The sequence below is a fragment of the Coloeus monedula genome (assembly GCF_965178545.1).
Source record: "Coloeus monedula genome assembly, chromosome: 1".
NCBI classification, from domain to species: Eukaryota; Metazoa; Chordata; class Aves; order Passeriformes; family Corvidae; genus Coloeus; species Coloeus monedula.
The window spans coordinates 48,651,546-48,670,322 of record NC_138781.1 but is presented as its reverse complement, the minus strand read 5'-3'; the positions used below and the strand labels follow the sequence as shown (position 1 = coordinate 48,670,322).

Genomic DNA, 18,777 nt, shown 5'->3' with positions numbered 1-18,777 from the left:
TGAGGGCACAGCTGCCAGAGCTGATAAGCAAAACCAGCCTGGCATTCCCAAACTGGAGGCATTATTGCGAAAGAGGGAAGTTACTGGTTGAGGGTGAAAGCAGCCAGCTGGCCTGTCTGCTGCCTGCTGAGAAAAAAGGACTATATATTATGGTTAGCCTGCAGGGAATGGACATCGTATATTAGCTTTATTGGATTTTCTCTATTCAGCAAAAAATTTGGTTTATTAAGCAGCTGTTTGCAAGTGAAGAAAATTACTTCACTGAGTGCCAGAAACTTTAGTTCGATTTTCTGAAATTTCTTTCTGGGAAGTCAAGCTGGTGTTTTATTAATGACCCCTTGACTTTTGAAACCAGACCTTGCTTCCGATCAAGTCCTAGCCATAGGGTTTACTTACAGGGAAAATGCGCGCGAAGTCCTATTTCCCAGAAAATAACAGAAATTAGTAACTTTATGGGTCAGAAATGTCCAAATCTGCAACTCTGTTGAGGCTTTTATACAGGAACTGCTATCTCTGCTGCCTTCAGGGGTTGTCATGCCCATCTCTCTCCATCCCCGGAGAAAGCATCAAGTGCCTGACATTCCCAAAACTGCTTTCTTGGCCTGCAGCTGTGGAGGGTACCTTCTTCCTCAACCAGCACCTTTAGTCTAAGGTACCCTGGTTATTTGGAACACATGGAAATGGAAATGTCAGGTGACACAGTCTGTGGAAAACTGCCTGTAAAGAAAAGATCTGCATCCTAAGGGGAATTAGACAAGTAAGATTACAGTCTGATAAAAGCCTCAAATCAGGATTTCTGCAAAAAGCATTCTTTCTGTATTTGTCCTTGCCTTGACTTGATTTTCCATGATTCCCTGGTGAGCTAGAGAGGGAACTGCTGCAGCTGAAAGACATTCAGCAGGCAAATTCCAGTCATATGGAAAGAGTGATACAGGAGTGGGAACAAGGTGTGGCTGAGGGCAAGTTTGCTCCCATCGGTGAGAGTGCCACTTTTAGCAACTTCAAGGATTCAGTAAGTAACCTGAGATGAAGGCCAGAGGCACAGTCGCCTTGCCTTGTTGGTGTGTGGCAGAAATATGCTGATATTCTGCTCTCTTCTCCTCATTCCCAGTCATATTCTTCAGATCCTATCCCCTCTATGTCCTGTAATACTGTGTTTGTGCTCATGGTTGTCTCCTAGCCTAGAACTATCCTCTGTCATCCAGTCAGCAAAATAAGGGTCTCCTTCAGGACCGTGGTGCCTCTGACCAAGCAGATGATGGTAACTGGAAGTTCCCCTTCCTTAATAGTGGTCAATTCCTGGCAGAGTTAAGAGAAACTTCATTCCCTCAAGGCAAGGGAAGGCTTTCTCTGCCAGACACTGACTCTCACAAAGCAAGACAAGCGGTAGACATAAAGTTTGCATAGACAGTCCCGTGACTTGATGCTGGATAATATCACCAACTTAAATAATGGAATTATGACCCCCTAATTTGCTTATTATCATGCTGAGTTAGTATTAACATCATTAGCATCAATTTTTATTTGAGGAAAAAAGCCAGTACTGTTTTTTGTGATGCTGTGGTGCAGGCTACTGTGAAAGTGTGCATTTTTACAAGAATTAAATGACTTGTGATTTTAACACATGGATGAACAAGATTAGTTGGGCTGTATGGTCAGAAGGTACTGTTTGTAAAAACATGTTTTATGTTTCATTCCAGACTTGGATACAAAATACTTTTAATTTATGTGCATTTTTGTAGAAGGAACTTGCTTTACTTGTTCAGGACATAGTCATTTTGTTTGTTAATAACTTTATTATAGTAGAAGGGTTATGATATAATGTTACAAAGCTATGCAGTGCCTACAGAATGCATGAAAGGCATTTTCTTTAACCAACCACGTTGCTATGGGAGGAAACAAAATTTTTGAGCCAATTTCCATCCTCTCCCACCACAAGGAGAAAAAAGATTTGTTTGTGTGGCTTTAAAACAAATCTAGATCACAGCAGTTTATTGCTTTCTTAATGACACACAGTTAACTAGTAGTGAACTACACATTCAAGTTGACTCCTTACGTGTTTTGAGTCTGTAGTTCCTCAGCTACTGTTGAATCTGGCTGGTAGTTGTCATCCTTTTTACTGTGATCCCTTGGGAACAAACACCTTCTTGAACAGATTTTTCTCAAATCCACACACACTGCAAGCTCTCACATTTCTTTCTTAACAGATGTGGTCCAGGATGTTTGCCAAGGGTGAGCCATGAGAGCTGCCCCACATCTCACTTGTGTTATGACCTTCATGTAATTTCCAACTTTTGGTGTGATACAGCATGACTCATACTCTGACCTGAAAATACCTTTTTTATGATCAAACATCCTGGTAGATAAAAAAGGACCTTGAAGCAAGAAGGAAGACAAGGTAGAAAGACTATAGAAGAGATGGGATCCTATAAAGTAACCATCTTGGTGGGACCAAAAGCAATGAGATTGCACAGGTACAACAAGATCAACCAATTGTTATTTTATTGCTGTATGATGTGCAAGAGATGCTGAAGGTGAGGCAGAAAGGAATGGAAAGGTTCAAAAGTGAAAAAGGTGCATTTCAACAGCGTCATGAGGAGAGACTGTCATGGAAATTGATCAGCTGATAACCTCCAATTAGTTAAATGATTAAATTATTATCCCACTAACTCTGGATGAAAAAATGTGACCTTATGCAGATGACAAGAAGAAGAAAGATATATTAGCCGTTGGTGTCTTAGAGCAGTCGGAGATTTATATTTTTTTGGGGGGGTAGGTGTAAAGCAGCTGAGCTATGAAAACCTGAATGTCTTTCACAGAAATATTTTACTGAATTTTCCATCTCTTTTAGTGGAATTTAATTCTGTCTTCAGAGACAGCAACTGACAATGCCTCACTGAGATATAATAAGCTTTTTAGCTACCCTGTGTCTATTAGCTTTTTCCATCCCTCCAATCCAAGCAGTAGTATTTTCATTCTTTCTACCAGTACAGGGTACAAAATTTATAGAATTGATTTCAAGCTAAAGACACTGTGAGTAACTAGTTATAAACTTTGTAACTGCACAAAATCAACATAAGATAAAAAAAGAGAAAGCCTTGTAACCTTGGATACCCAAAATATTTGCCTTTTGAAGAGAAGGCAACTTCTGTCTGAATGATCTAAATAAAATTGTTCTCATGGTAAAATATTTTTTAATTGCACAATTCTGTGAATAATAATACTGGCTTTTGTTCGAACTTGAAAAGTCCATTTCAGTAACAATGTATAATTTTTTTAGACATATTTTCATAATGTGAGAAAGATAACAAAGTTCTTTTCTGCTGCAGTGATACCATCTCAAAAAATGATTTTGAGAAAATATTTTAAGAAATAACTATCTATCACTGGTTTAGTTTTAAATGGGTGGTTTAATTGTTCAATTCACTTAGAAAGTTACGCTTCTCTTTACAGTAAAGAAGAAAGAAGTTGTTCTACTCAGGAAGAACCATATCTTCCCTGCTATTTTATGAGAGCTTGTGGGGAATAAATAAGAAATATATGGGAAAATGATACAGATCTTTAAATTTCAAAAATCTGTACCTTAGTCCATAAAAACCTGCTTCTCTCTTTGTGTTTCTATATTGCAATTCTCAAGTCTCCTCTTAGTGCCTTTGACTTCACAAACCCTGATGTAAAAACAGTAAGACAGAAGAGCCTATGGCCTTTCTTCCCTTTTCTCCAGGTCCATCCACAACTCACTGGGTAGCACCATGAGGAACTTGCTGAGGTCACCTTCCCATTTGCCAGCTGAGACACTGGAGGCAGTTTGTTCCATTACTTCAGGAAGCTGATGTGCAGAGCCCTGTGCAAGTGTGTTGCACACCGTCACTTGCTGAGGAGGAAGTTTGCCGTGTCTTTCCATCACTGTCCTATCCCAGGTCCTGCACACACTGCAGGAGGCTGATGCTAGCAGCAAGGCGACCTCCTGTGGAGCATCCCCACACTTTGCATGAAGAAGCGGCTTCCACTGAGCACGAATGACAGCAGGTCAAGACAGCTCAGAGCTGTCAGGCTTAGGAAAACCTCATTGTAGCTTTCTAACTGGTCAAAATCACTCACATGCTGTATGTAGTAGGCCCTAAACAGGTGGTAGGGAAGGAACCAAATTATGATCACCCAGATGAAAATCAAGTTTTTTACCTGGGCCCAGAACTCTTGGTGTGAACACAGGGAGGTGGAAAATTTTCTTGCCACTTTTACCAGGATGAAAATCTGCAAGCCTAAGAGGACACAAGAAATGAGAGCAACAGCCACAATTATGGTGTAGTTCAGGGCCTTCACACTCTCCTGCTGTAGTTCTTTGTGGAACTTGAAGCATGTTGTATTATTGTATAAGCCTGAGCGTCCGTACTCAAAGTACAAGAGCGGCAACCCAAAGACCATGGCAAAGACCCACACAGCAGCGCTTGCCACAATGGCGTGCAGCTTCCTGTAAAACTCCACCTTGTCCTTCCACTGAAAGAAGATGAGCCACCGGATCACCAGTGTGATCACATAAAATAGGAAGGTCAGGTACATGTGGATGTGCACCATGGCACTCACCATTTTGCAAAATGGCATATCAAATACCCACTTCTTTTTGACATAATAGTGGAGGCGGAAGGGCACCGTGAAGAGGAGGAGGCAGTGCACAACAACCAGGTTAATGATGGCAGTCGTGGTCACAGACAGACTGTTCATCTTAAGCAGCACAAACGCCATCATGATGGATCCAATTCCACCTCCAGCAAAGGCCACCGAATAGACAGTAACCAGTATGGCACTCATGGTGCTGGTGTGTACAAAGGCAGAAGAGGAGTCACTGCTGTTCCTGGTCCCTTCAGTCACGTTCCTGAGATCTTCCTGGTACATATTCTAGAAATGGAAGAATACAGAAAGTCTAAGATAAGGTAGGAATGAGAGGGCCTACCTAAAAAGCCTGAAGGGCTTCCCACCTGGCTCTTGCTCAAGGAATAATCCTGAAACCTCACAGATGGTATCAGTAGCTGTAGCCTGTACTTTTATCCAAACATCCTCCAGCCTAGAGAAAAATGTATGAGAAAGCTGGGAAGATAGCTGCTCTAGTCCTTAAGACATTTCCAACCATACCCCTAAAAACAAGCACGAATCAATAATATGTGGGGAGAAATGATCCTTAGAGAAATTACATTATTGTGGTGTTTTTGTGCTGTGTTATCAGTTCTCCTCTCTTCTGAGCATCTGCATGCTTTTACAGTGAAGATCAGAGATATTTTTTGAATTCTGCTACTTATTCATCGATTTGTTTACTTGCAACACAAATCTGTTCTTCCCAGGCCCAGATAACAACCATCTATTGTTCTATCTAAGCCACAAATTTTTGTTTGTTATAGAGAGCTGAGTTTTGCACACGTTACAGTCAACTTCTTCTCCATGGACAGTTTCTCTGAGCAAGGGATTAAACACCATGGATACCCAGACCCCATGAAAATCCTCCTTAGATCCTGCCAGGCAGAGTAGTGTGGGCAGTACCATCCTCGTGCTCAGGGCCATTTCATATCTTACATGCAGTAACTGGGTGTTACAAAATGGGCTGTTAGAAAACATTAGGAAAGGACATCCTGGGTGAGTGTAAATCATCCTGCCTGGCCCAAACAGAATTAGCAAGTTTAATAAGTATGCTATACATTTTTAATATACTACTCTCTAAAAGAGAGATTAAAAATAATTCTTATCAATCTAAAGGCAACTCCTGTTACGATTTTAAGTACTACAAGATCATATAGGAGGGGAAGAGTTCAGGTAGGATGTTATCCTGAAGCACTTTTACATCTACAAAAATGTCTAGAGGATGTTCACACTACAGTTACAGAAAAGAAATGAGGAAAACTGAACAGTGCTGGGCTTTGTACTATCCCAGTTATACTGCTACTGCTACCTGAACTGTAATTTAAAACTGGCTCTGGTAAGTCATCCATTTCACCAGTGAATCCCACAACATAAGAGGGGGTTTTCTCCCAGCTGAGATTTTGTGATTTTTCATTTAATACTCAAATGCTTTTTCGCTTCAGAAAGTAGTTCCTCAGTCTCTTAGTATGAATAGTGTTTCAGCTTTATTTTCATTTTTTTAGGTAGTACAAACTGCCAAAAGTTGGGAAGGGGAAAAGTTTTTTAGCAGTCCACTCACTTTATGGAAAAGAAGAAATGCTTGTAACAATTTTATAAACTGATTTTGCTCATAGTGGGGAATGAATATCTGTTATGCACCACAGGTGGTTTGTGTTGTTTCTTAGCAATATTTCTAAGCACTTACCCTTACAGTAATCCAGATCTCTTCATACATTGAAAAGTTCTCTAACTTTCCCAATGCATCCAAGACTTCAGATATCTTATTATAATTAGTATAAATATAAGTGCCATATCTCAAATTGACATTACTGACCTTTTCTGTTTGATCTTGCATTTTAGAGTTATGTGGACAACTAATTCCAGTACATTAAGAGAATTACAATGGGTTTCAGTGAAGGAGCTTTTCATCAAAGTCACTGCAGATTGGCACACTGCAGCTCTTGCATCAGAAATGGTGCAAGTTCCTGCCAGTTCTGTTCTTGTTTCTGAGACACTGCATTTCATCCTCACAAACATACAAGTCAGAAGGTATTAGCAATAGCTCTTCATCAGTTTCTCCAGGTTGTTAAAATTCGTGTTTGAAAATATGTCTCTGAAAAGTGGAATTATCACACTGTTTTGATTTAAAATGCATATTTGGAGTTTAAATATTTTAAAAGTGTCATAATGGGAAGGGTAGCATGCTGGAATTGTGGCTGCAGTTGGAGAGGAAGAACCCCTTGTTGTCACCCTTTGGAGCCCAGCAGTGAAACTTGAACTGAAGGCAATAAGAACAGATAAGAAGAAGTCAGGTAACTGATATTTTCCTTAGACATTCCGATGAAGGGGGCAGCAAGAGACCTATTTTTGTCTGCAAATAAGCAACAGAAATGCAGGTTTCTGCAGAATTTTGCAGTCATCGTTAAATCCCTACATAGTAAGATTCTGCAGGAGTTGTAATTTTCATTAATCTTCCAAAAAAAAGTTACTAGCAGCTGTGATAGAAGATTATCAGCTCCCCAGTAGTACAGGCACCCCACTGAAATATCATTGCGTGATGAATACAGAGTACAGCATAACACAGGGTATGTTTCAGAGAGGAAATGCTGCTTTCTGGTGAAATGAGATTACCTATCGTGCTGACATTCACAGAGCTATAACCTACTGACCTGAAATGCAACTAACAAGTCCTCTTGCCAGAATTTAGCAGGAGGCACGTGGAAAAAGAATTAACGTGGACCTTGCACGACACGGCTGGTCTTGTTCCTGTGCCTTCCCACCCCCTCCAGCAACTGCCAGTTCAGTGATATTGCTCAAGTCTTGGAGCCAGGTTTGGTCTTCCTCTGTGTTAAGACTCTCATGACTCGGTTGAACTTCTGCTGGACAGGAGCCTTGAGCAGCCATGAGGCAACGGTGGGCACCACTTCATTTGGATGCCACAGCAGCCGCTGGTGCCAAGGGCTGGGGGACAGTTGCAAAAATAGCTGTTTCAGTCTGACAAAGGAGGTAGATTGCCAACAGGCCAGAGGCTGGTTTCTCCCAGAAATATGGTCAGCAAAAAGATTCTTGTGCGTTCAAGGTTTGTCAGTTGTCAGTGTGGATACTGCCATCACACTCATTTCATGTGACTGCCTGTGCAGCACAGTCTGCAAGACTTTCCTGGACTGCTCTCTTCAGGACAGAAAAAGTCATAATCATCAGTCCCTGTCTGTGTTCAAGACCAGGTTGGATGGGGCTTTGAGCAGCCTGGTCTAGTGGGAGGTGTCCCTGCCCATAGCAGGGCTGTTGGAACTAGATGATCGTGAAGGCCTCTTTCATCCCAAACTATTGCGTGATTCTATAGTTTATGAAAACAATTTGAACTCTGTCAAAATTTTCCAACTCAAAAATATTCATTACAACCTTCAGGAACTTGTTTCTCTTTTATCTTACTGTTATCTGTGTTACTACTTTAAAAAAACCCCAACAACCTAAGAAAGAAAAAAAGATTAACCATACTTCTGGACAGAATTTGTACAATCTCAGATTCCAGGCATTTTATGTGCTTCTGGCTTTGTCTTTAGATTTAAAAACCTTTCGTCAAATTTTGACTTCCCCTGTCTCTGATATGAGACAGAAGATACTTCTGCTTTGATTCCAGACATACCTGTGGCTTCTCAGTGAACTGCCATTACTCTTGAACTTGTTTTTAGATGAACAACTTTGCATTTTGCAGGAGTAAAATGCTTATTGCTAGTTTGAGCCTGATTTAGCAATCCAGATCAGCCTGTCACTGGCTTGTTCCCTTCATTGTATGCTATTTTCCCAACCAGGTCCATGAGTCACCATTATGTTACATCAACATTATATCAACTTATTAAAAACCCCACCTCATTTGTCAGAAATGATGACACTCTTACAATCTCTGTCAAACAGTGAGCTCTACTCTGTATAACATGTGTTTGCAAAATTTATCCCCCCATACACGTCTGCTGAGAGACTGGCAGGCTTCACACTGATTTTCATGTCTTGTGACAGTTGGGTTCTGCAGAAGAAGCATTTGCTGCCTGCATGCACCCAACTGAGAAGTTTCATTTGAATTTGGAGGAGAAAAAAGTTCAATTCAAATGAAAGATTTCTATTTTCAACAGACTTAATAAATTGAAAAATGAATGTTTGTCAGAACTGACACTTCTGCACTGAACTAGACTAGGCTGGAGGCAGTGCAAAATAAAAATATTGTTTAACAAAAGTCTGTTTAAAATCTCCATTTGTTTCACAGAGTCCTCATTTAGTCTCAGAGATGTTTTCTGTTGAGGGCATTGTAATTGCATTTCATTTTGTTCTAATTCCATGCTGTGTTATGGTAATGTAGGCTAAGCCACTAGAGTAATTGCAGAATTCTTTTTATTTCAACATAACCACACACACCTGAAGCTTGAGGTATAAGAACCTGCTTAATGGAAAACATTACAAATAAAATAATATTAAATAGCAAGTGTGTTTTTACATTTAGACATTGACTTTTTTCAAACAACTTTTCATGATTCCCCTAACTCATTCAGTAGCTCAATGGCTCATGTCTTGCAGGCTGTGTCAACATTATACTGGTATTTTGTGGTTTCAGTTCAGTCCATTGAAGAACAAATGGGATGGAAAAGCATGTTGAATTAGTCCTCTTTCACTTGAGATTGTCACTATTTTTACACAAAAAAAATTGAAACCATGAAGTGTTCCTAAAAGTCATTATTTACCTCCTTATCTGTATCATAACAGAGAGAACAAACCTGCTGGTCCTTACAGAGACTGGGTGATATCAAACACACACACAAAGATGGATGAAAGCAAAATGCACTGCCTCCCAATTTTAGAAGACAGTGTAAAACTACAGGGTAGCAATATGGAAAAGAATGAAGCAATGATGTCCTTTACTAGGAAATTACAAAACACAATGAAAAATCATTTGTGCAGAAAATGGGTTAAAAATAAAAAAACCAGATCGCTGAATGCTTCCCCCCCCCCCCCCCAACTTGCAAGCATTCTTTTAAAAACTTTGCAAACCAAGGCTTTTTTTTCATTCTGTGTATACTTACAGATTAGAATTTCTCTCTGCTCTTCAAGTGTTGTTTACTTCGATCTTCATTCTATGTCAGCTCTAAGAACAAAAAGCAAAAGACCTGATACTTTAAAGAGTCATTGCCTTACTTCCTTCTTTGAGCTTATGACAAAACAATAACCTTGAGGCTGCGCTGTGTGAAGGTAGGGCTGCCCATGAGCACACAACCTTGAGAAGAATTTTAGTTGCATCACAGCATCCTTTACCTTGCAGCTACTTCTTAGCCATTAGAGGTCTTCAAATCCTCCCATTTCTGAACAGTACTTTATACTACTGCCTAAAATGACAAACTATACACACAGATGTGAGCCTCGCAGTTCACAAAGACACGTGTTTGGAAAGGTTGTTCCCCAGAGTGGAGGGGATGATTTGAAAGAGTGTTTTGAGAAAACAGGGCAGGACAAGAGCAAAATATGATCTAGATTGTAACTAAGTGTGGTTTGGATGTGGTCAGAGACACCTAAGCGTGAGGGATGAAATAAAGCTCACTCTACAGCGCAGCAAGATTTCTCATCTCTGCTTTCTGCCAAGGTTTTAGCTCAGTGTCTGGATCTCGAAGCATGATGCCATTGCTACAGCTGTACAGTGCTAGCAGGGGGAAACTAGGAGATTCAATTAAAAAATTATTAGCCATGCCAGTATCAAAGGCTCATCGAGCAATGGTGGTTGCTGTGAGGTATATGCATGGTAAATGATATTTTACTGTGGGACTGAGTCTCTGTAAGGTGTCTGTGCAAGGTCAGTTTTGCCCTCCTGTGGGCTTAACATGTTCCTGTTAGAACTCATGATTATATTTGAGTATACTAGTTTTGAAAGCAACAGTATAGGCATACAACTTTTAAATGTAATCCCACGTGAGAACATTTTAACTGACTGCATCCTGTTGCTTCACATTTGGTTAAAAAAGCACAAGGGAAGTCCTGTTCAGTGCTACTTCACAACAGACTGGTATGTGATGGAAATTGTCTTCTTGTATTTTGCAATTTTAACAGTTGCTGACAGCTAAAGAACTGTTTAGATAATATTAAAAGGTGATCATAATAGTAGTGCTGTGCTCTTCTCTAGTACCTTTCTGCAACCTGGTCTCAAAGCTCTGTTGAAAGGCATACAGCTAAAAAGCTGAAAACTTCATGGCAAAGCCAGAACTAAAGCTAAGATATCCTTAAATCAAGACACGTGCCTTCTCATGTTAGTAATTTTGTCTTGGCTTCCTCTAGGTCTTGTTGTAGAATGAATGCATTTCAGTGGAGAGAAAGCTAAGGTACCTTTAAGACCTTCAGGTAGCATCTGTATGTGGGTTTTTAAATGATACAACATTTTTGATACATATAATAAGTTAATATATAGTTAAACATAAGTTAAAACATAAGTAATGTTTTAATGTTGAATATGGATATATATTTTTTATGAAATATAATAATTACATAACATACAAGTTATATAATCTTGTTGATAAATAACAATGCTGTTTTTCTCAAGCAGTCAAAATGAATTAGAGTTTTTCAGGTTGACTTCTTTCCATATGTTTGCAGTTTGCAAATCTTCAGTCCTTTAATCCAGGATTAAACCAAATAGTGAAACACCAGAGTATGATCTGGGACAGACAGCCTCATTACCTTTGTTGGTCTCTAATTTGTAGTTAACATCAAGATCTAGATAGGTATAGAGTGCTTAATATAAATCATTGCAATTAATTTTCCCTGCTAAATTGATGCAATTTTGCCCAGGATTTACCAAAAGCATGTATAATGATTCCAGACTGGTATGTTTATATTTTCAACTGTAATGTACTGAGCTGGTGGCAGAATGTGATTATTTTTGAGCATCACTGGTTTTAAACACAAATACTAGAAATCATGTATTTTAGAAGTTCTGGGTAATTGCTGGTAGTTTTAGCAATACCCTAAAAATCCAGAAGTGTGATAATGTCTTTTCATAGTGCTGTTGTATCATGTGGATTCAACCACCACCTACTTTGAGTTTGCATTACAGCAACAGTTTCAATGGCCAAGGTTGTTTAATAACGGGTGAGAGTCTGGGCCAGATTTCAGGGACTACTTGTCCTGAGACTGATTAGCAACAAGGTACCTCTACTCTCGATTGTGTGAAAGGTCCTTGAGGAAAGAGAGCCATGCCCTTTATTGCTCAGGCTTAATACATGCTGTCAGTGATTTTTCAGCTGTTCCAAACTTAGAGTTGTACACAGAATAACCATGGCAACACAGGTGTTTTGTTTGTCTACATTTATTGTGCCAGGACTCAAGGATTTGGAGTCCTAATTCAGAAGGGGACTATATGGAGCTATGCAAGCATGGTGGTTGGGTCTTCTAGAAAAATAGTCTTCTCCTTCACTTACGTAAATGGCAGAAAGCAAAACATAAGATCCACCTGGAGACTGTAAATTCACTGCAGGTAACCCGACTGTTAGTTAGTTGTGGGTAAAGCTTGAGTGATGGCCCTGACAACACTGAACTGATGTGGATTACATAAAGTCAGGGAGGGCATCATTCATAATAATTTGTGCTCCTTACAAAAAGCCTGCTTTTTGATCTGCTCAGAGTCCCTCCTAGTGCCAGCTGTGGTCCTGGGCCTAGTATGTAAGACTGGCTGATCAGTTATTAAGTTTCGATTGTGACAGGCTATTTGCTGTTTCTTATTAAGTAAAAGATCAGCTGCTAATATGAAGAGCTGAAAGGCAGTATGTCATTCAAGTGACCAACTTATAGCTGTTACCAACAAAATCCTATTTTTGACTCATATTTCTAGAGTGCCTTACTCTTTCAAGCACCTGAATAGAAAGATATTAATTATCTACGAAATGAAAGACATTCAGTATCGATATCAGCCAAAAACATTTTACAGATTATAGGTTTCTTAAAATGATTCTGTCTGGGTTCTGGATCAGTTGTGATTTGTGGCTGTCACCCAGGCAGTGCAAGGTGTCCTATGAGTGAGAAATACTGCCTGTGACATATCTGAAAGAACATTTTGGAAAAGTACAGGGAGTAAAATGTGACTTGCAATTCCTTGTTTCACACACCTTTGCATAGCAGAGACATAAATTCAAGCTCCTCTGAAAAATAGAAATACATCTGGAGGCCTCCTCCTAGTTTCTTTTCCTGATTTAGGGGAAAAAAATATCCACTTTGCAAATTACTATCCTTGGGTATTATTACTCAAATTTGCTTAAACATACCTGAGGCAAAGTGGTATGGATAAAGTCTGTTTCCCCTTCAGTATGTCTCACTACCTTGTCCTCCTATGGAAATGCCAAAATTGCACCATGTTGGAGTATAGCATATCAATAAAAACCCCTCAAATTTCTGTTCAGGTCTTACCAGAATCCAGATCTTTCAGAAGAGTACTGAAAACAAATCAAAACCTAAGTCCACATCAAAATCTGCAGTATTTCTTCTTTGATAGTGTGGGAGAGATCTCAGATCTAGAAACCAATTGTTCTAATGCTAATAATACTATTTGTTATAGTGTTATTAGCGCTTTGCTAATTTTTTGCCCAACTTTCACCATACATTCTTCTCTTTTCTACCGGACTCTGCTTTGGCCTCAGTAGTTGTCACCAAGGGTAGGAGGAGGAAACAGAACTGCATACAAAAAGTATCTGCTCAGCCTCAAGCCTAAGTGGACTTTTTGAGAAAGTGTCTTACTTACATTTAACAACTGCACCCTTCTAGCAGTCTATCACCAACACTAATATTACCTTTTTTTGAAGAATTTTACTAGTTCATATCTGTTGCAAGCCAGTAGGTTTTTCAGGGGATGTGCCTTTCATCAGGAATCCAGCACAGCAATTCACTCACTTTGGGAGCTTGTTCTCACCAGGGTGAAGAAAAATGGAAGGGGACCTGATTGACAAGGAGATGTATTACTCCTACCATAAAGATGACATTAGACTGCAGAGAAAGAAATAATATATGCAGCACCACGCCAATTCTCTAAGCATATATGCCTTTCTGAGAAGAAAAAATCCTTCCCTTCTCCTTGAAAATACAGTGCTCATCCTAAAATTTGTTTGAACTTGGTACTAACCTCCCTAATTGCCTGCTGGGGTAGGCAGTGTGTTGTAAGGAAGAATATATTTTTTAAAAGGATTTCAGCACAAGTCTGTTGCTACTCACCTTCAAAATGTGTACTGCAACTACTAATATTGTTTTATTCCCAGATTGCTTATTTAATCTGATTTCTCACTGCAGAGGTAATGCAAACTCTATCATCAGGTGCATGGAAAAAATAATTTTACTAAAGATCACTTTTCTGCTGAATATACACATACAGATATTTATGAAACTTAATATGCTAAAATGTGTTATCTGAGGAGCAAACCTCCCTGCATTAGTATAAGAGTGTCTGCCTAAGAGCAGTACAGAAAGCAAAGCTTGCTGCCAACACTAATTGATAATGAATGCTACCTTAGCATAAACACAATTAAATACATAATGTTTTTGCTACAGTTGAGTTAGAGAGGAATTCAGGTTCCTCCTGTTATGTCAGAAAGGAGGAACTTACTGCAAGGGAATTTTTCCACACTGCATTCTAAAATGACACTGGTTTGCAAGAGCCTTTCCTTAATGAGCACAGCTACACTCTGCATATTAGAGTGAGTCTCTGTGTGCATGCAAGTGCTCTGTTACATCAAATTGTTTGGGCTGAAATGATTCATTTCGCAGTTAAATCTGGAGGTTTCCATTCTGAACAAATGATAAGAAACTGTATTAAAGTAAGATCTTCTGTGCCAAACTGTGAAGTCAATTGTGTTGTCAATAATCTCAGTACCAATGCATTTTTAAAAACTTTTGCCTATTTGAAGTTCAGTTGAAATATTTAAGAAAGCAGCTAGACAGCCCAGCCATAGGTGTAGAAACACTTATGGTAAGTGTTGCTGTTCTGGGCTGTGGAGGAATACCCACACCTTCCCTTTGTCCCACTCTCCACCTAATATGCTTTCCCCTAGCTTCTCCCCATTTCATTGGCACAGGAGTCCACAGAAAATCTTGGGCCTTGCTGCTTGTGGCCTCAATGATGTTTTGCCAGTCCAAATATTCTTATTCAGTTTTGGAGTGCCCTGTCCTGCTGTGGTGTTGCACTGGGCCCCTGTACTTGGTTGATCTTTAGACCTCTCTGAAGAAAAACAGAACAGAAAACAATGTTATGAAATAGCTTCCCTTTCTAACCTCCTTCTTTTCGTTTCATCCAGGCTGTTTAATGCTCTGTACATCTTCTTTATCACTGAAAAGCATAAGAGCCCAGTATTTTGTGTCATTATTCACTGTAGCTCTAATGAAGCTTTAGGTGAAGACCGACGGACAGGAAATTCCTCTATGATACTATGAGCCCTACATGACAGATGTACAGATTAAAAAAAAAAAAAAATCTAGTAAAATCCACATGGAGTCAGTGAAGCATGGTGGAGAGAAGACCCAAACAGCACCAACGTAAGCTGGTACAAAATGAACTGTGTAGGAGACACCCTGGTGCATTAGGTTTGTAAGGCCAGGTTTGGTAGTGGGAGAGGCTACAGGGGCAGCTTCTGTGAGGAGCTGCCAGAAGCTTCCTCCAAGTCTGTCAGACCCAATGCCAGCCAGCTCCAGGATGGATGTGCCACTGGCCAAGACTGGGCCAGTTGGAAATGATGATAATGCCTCTGTGATAAAATACTGAAGAAGTAGTAGTAGTAGTAGTAGTAGTAGTAGAAGAAGAAGAAGAAGAAGAAGAAGAAGAAGAAGAACAGAAGAAGAAGAAGAAGAAGAACAGAAGAAGATAGTAGAACAGAAGAAGAAGAACAGAAGAAGAAGAAGAAGAAGAAGAACAGAAGAAGGACGAAAAGAGCAGGGTGGGAACACGCGACAAGGACAGCTCTGCAGACAGCAAGGTCCATGGAGAAGGAGGGGGAGGAGCTGCTCCATGCACCAGAGCTGAGATTCCTCTGCAGCCCATGGTGAAGTCCATGGTGAAGCAGCTATCCCCCTGCAGCCCATGGAGGATCATGAAGATGCAGAGATCCACCTGCTGCCCATGGAGGAGACCCGTGCCAGAGCAGATCAAAGCCAGAAAGAGGCTGTGAACTTGTGGGAGGCCTGTGCTGGAACAGGTTCCTGGCAGGGATCTGCAGACCCATGGAGAGAGGAGCCCACGCTGGAGTAGGATTCCTGCTAGGACTTGTGACCCCATGGGGAACCCATGCTGGAGCAGGCTGTCCTTGAAGGACTGCACCCCAGGGAAGAGTGACCTACATTGCAGCAGTTTGTGAAGAACTGTTTCCCATGGGGTGGACTCACACTGGAGAAATTAACAGAGTACTATCTCCCAGGGAGAGACCTCACCTTGGTGCAGGGGAAGAAACAATGTGGCATGAAATGACCGTACCCCCATTCCCCATCCCCTTGTGCCACTGGAATGGGGAATAAAGTAGAGCTAAGAAGGGGGAAGGGGGGAGGAGGGGAGAAGGGGGAAGGGGGGAGGAGGGGAGAACGGGGGGGGGGGGGGGGGGGGGGGAAGGTGTTTTTAAGATCTGCTTTTACTTCTCATTATCCTGCTGATTTTTTTAGTAATAAATTCAGTTAATATGCCTAAGCTGAGTCTGTTCTGCTCATGACTGTATTTGGTGAGTCATCTCTCCTGGTCCTTATCTCAGCCCATGAACCATTTTTTATATTTTCCCTCCCCTGATCAGTTGCAGAGGGGAGTGATAGAGAGGCTTTGGTGGGTGCCTGACGTGGTGGGCACCTGTGCAGATATGAGCTCTGGTCCCAAAGCAAAACAGCAACAGTAGGGCAGCAACCTGACCTTTATCTTCTCAGCAGGATGGGTTAGATTGGCCATAGTATCCTACCTCTTTAGCCCCATTGCTTCTGGTTCTCAAGCCAGCACATTAAGCACTAATTCAAATACATCTTCACAGAAAAGATTTCACCAAAATAGTTCTCCTGTTGATATCAGTAATGGTAAGAATTTGAGGAGTTTAAGAAAATAAAGCACACAGTTAATGTGTTTAATTGTGCAACTGAGATGAAAATGAGAAGCATCAGCTCAATGAGCAGCAATTTCCACTGCTGCCTTTTTCTCTCTGCACCATCGAATCAGGATCATCAATGAAAGTGATTCAATGATTTCTACAGCCCTTATGGTGAGAGAGCTCACCATTCACTACTAAGTACCTTTAGCACAGTAAGTGCAGATAAAGCAATGCTTATTCTGTATCCACTCCAGATTTCCCTTATGTCTCTTATTTTGGCTAAAACTCTTTCCCCCTTATTTTCACTTAAGACGTAAGCTTTCACTCTGTTCAGTGAGCTGACTACAATAATGAATTCTTCATCAAAAGCTATCTCCACTTAATTTTCAGATTGTTTTCTCTATCCATGTTAATGGGTGTCTGACCTCATTCCATTCCCACACCTAATATTATCCTCATATGAACTTTATTTCAGCTGTGCAACAGAGATCTCTTCTAGGTTAGGAAGAAGTTCATTAAACTGGTGAGAGGTTCTAGCATTATATCATTCTTTTTCTGAAGTATCTTTTCCCTGGACTTTCTTGTTTTAGATTCAGAAGCAGCTTGCACATGGCTTTTTTAGGGGTAAAACAGTAGAATTCATGGAGTCTTTCTTGTACAGCATTGGATATAGAAGATCTGCACGTTGCCATGTGAGCCTGAGGTATGTGTGCAATTCAGAACACAATGCTGTGTAGAAATATCTAAGCTAGCTTTAAATAGGTAGTTGGTGATAAATCTGTGTTGAAGTGACACACCCTCATCAGATTTATCCATGTTTTCCAGGCTTGGAGGCTTCAGTACTTCGGTTAGCTCCTCCAGAGCTAGTTTTGGTACCTGCGTGACTTCGCAGAAAGTAATGCGCATATCCCACTGTGTGTCGATCGTGACTGTTGAAGCTTAAAAACATCCAGGCTGGCAGGGACCTCGAGAGATTTTACTGTCAAATCTCCTGTTGAAAGCAGGGCTATAGACTGAAGTGTCCAAGGTCCCATCAAACTGAGCCTTGAATATTTCCAGCAGGGGAAATTATGCTACTCTGAATTTTTCAGTGTCTGTCTTGGACAAGGAAGACAGAATCTGGATACCACATCCCAGGTGTGGTCTAACAGGTAGTAAATGGAGTGGAATAATTACACCCTTGTCTTGACAGCTGTAGTCCTTGACCTGCTGGCTGGGCTCTTGCTGCTGCGGCCCATGATGAAGTTTCATTTCATTGCTGAGTTATATGAGTGCCTGAGAGCATCAGGGGCAGTGTCTAAAAGTGCCAAAGTGAAGGCAGATCTGGCAACTTTTTATGAGGGTGACTTGAGATGATCAGTATCTGAGCTGATTCTGAAAAATTTACTCATCATGAAAGAGTATCAAAGCCAATGAGGAAGCCAGGAGAATCATTATGGAAATTTCCTCCTTATTCTTTGTTCAAAGATTGATTGGCAAAACCGATAACACTTTCTTCTTGTCTTTTAATAAATTTCAGAAAGTATTATGAAAGTGTGGATGCTGTTGTAAAAGGAGACCAGCATCCCCTTCTGCAATGCTAATTCCCAAAATATGCTTTAAACTACTACTTTACTTCCACTGATTTCATAAAATATGTCATTCACAACTGCTGCAGTGGACTAAGAACCCAACTTCTAACTTTTAATTTCTCTCCTGCCATGTTTCCCCCCAGTTCTGCTGTAATCTTACCTCCCACCAGGAAACGTTAAGCTCCATCCAGATCTGCAGCCTTCTCATTTGAGTTTAATAATATCTCCCTCCTCCTGGTCTGTCTCCAGTACTTTAGTACCTCTGCTGAGGACCTTTGCAGCACTTACCCAGCCACTCTCCAGCAGCATAGCAGGACACTCACCTCGCTCCGTGTGACTCCTGGACTTTGCAGAGAAGCACTGCTGAGGAACTGCTACTGCAAGCCAGCTCTGTCTGCTTCCTGAAATGTCACCCATTGCTCATAAACCACAAACAGCTGACAGACAGGATTAGACCAGTTGTTGTCATCTAAATTTTCAAGTTCATTGATGAAGATGTGTTTTGGGGTTTTATTTATTCTTGTTCTGATCAG

General features: G+C 40.6%; 1 protein-coding gene across 1 annotated transcript; it reads right to left on the bottom strand.

Annotated features, from left to right (window-relative positions):
• Nucleotides 1–3,948: 3,948 nt before the first annotated feature.
• On the bottom strand, nucleotides 3,949–18,452 carry LOC309570551 (putative G-protein coupled receptor 141; the record flags this gene model as incomplete). Its single annotated transcript, XM_082277426.1, has 2 exons — nucleotides 3,949–4,896; nucleotides 18,405–18,452. The coding sequence occupies 2 exons, from the start codon at nucleotides 18,450–18,452 to the stop codon at nucleotides 3,949–3,951; spliced, it is 996 nt and encodes a 331-aa protein (XP_082133552.1).
• Between the last annotated feature and the right edge of the window lie 325 nt (nucleotides 18,453–18,777).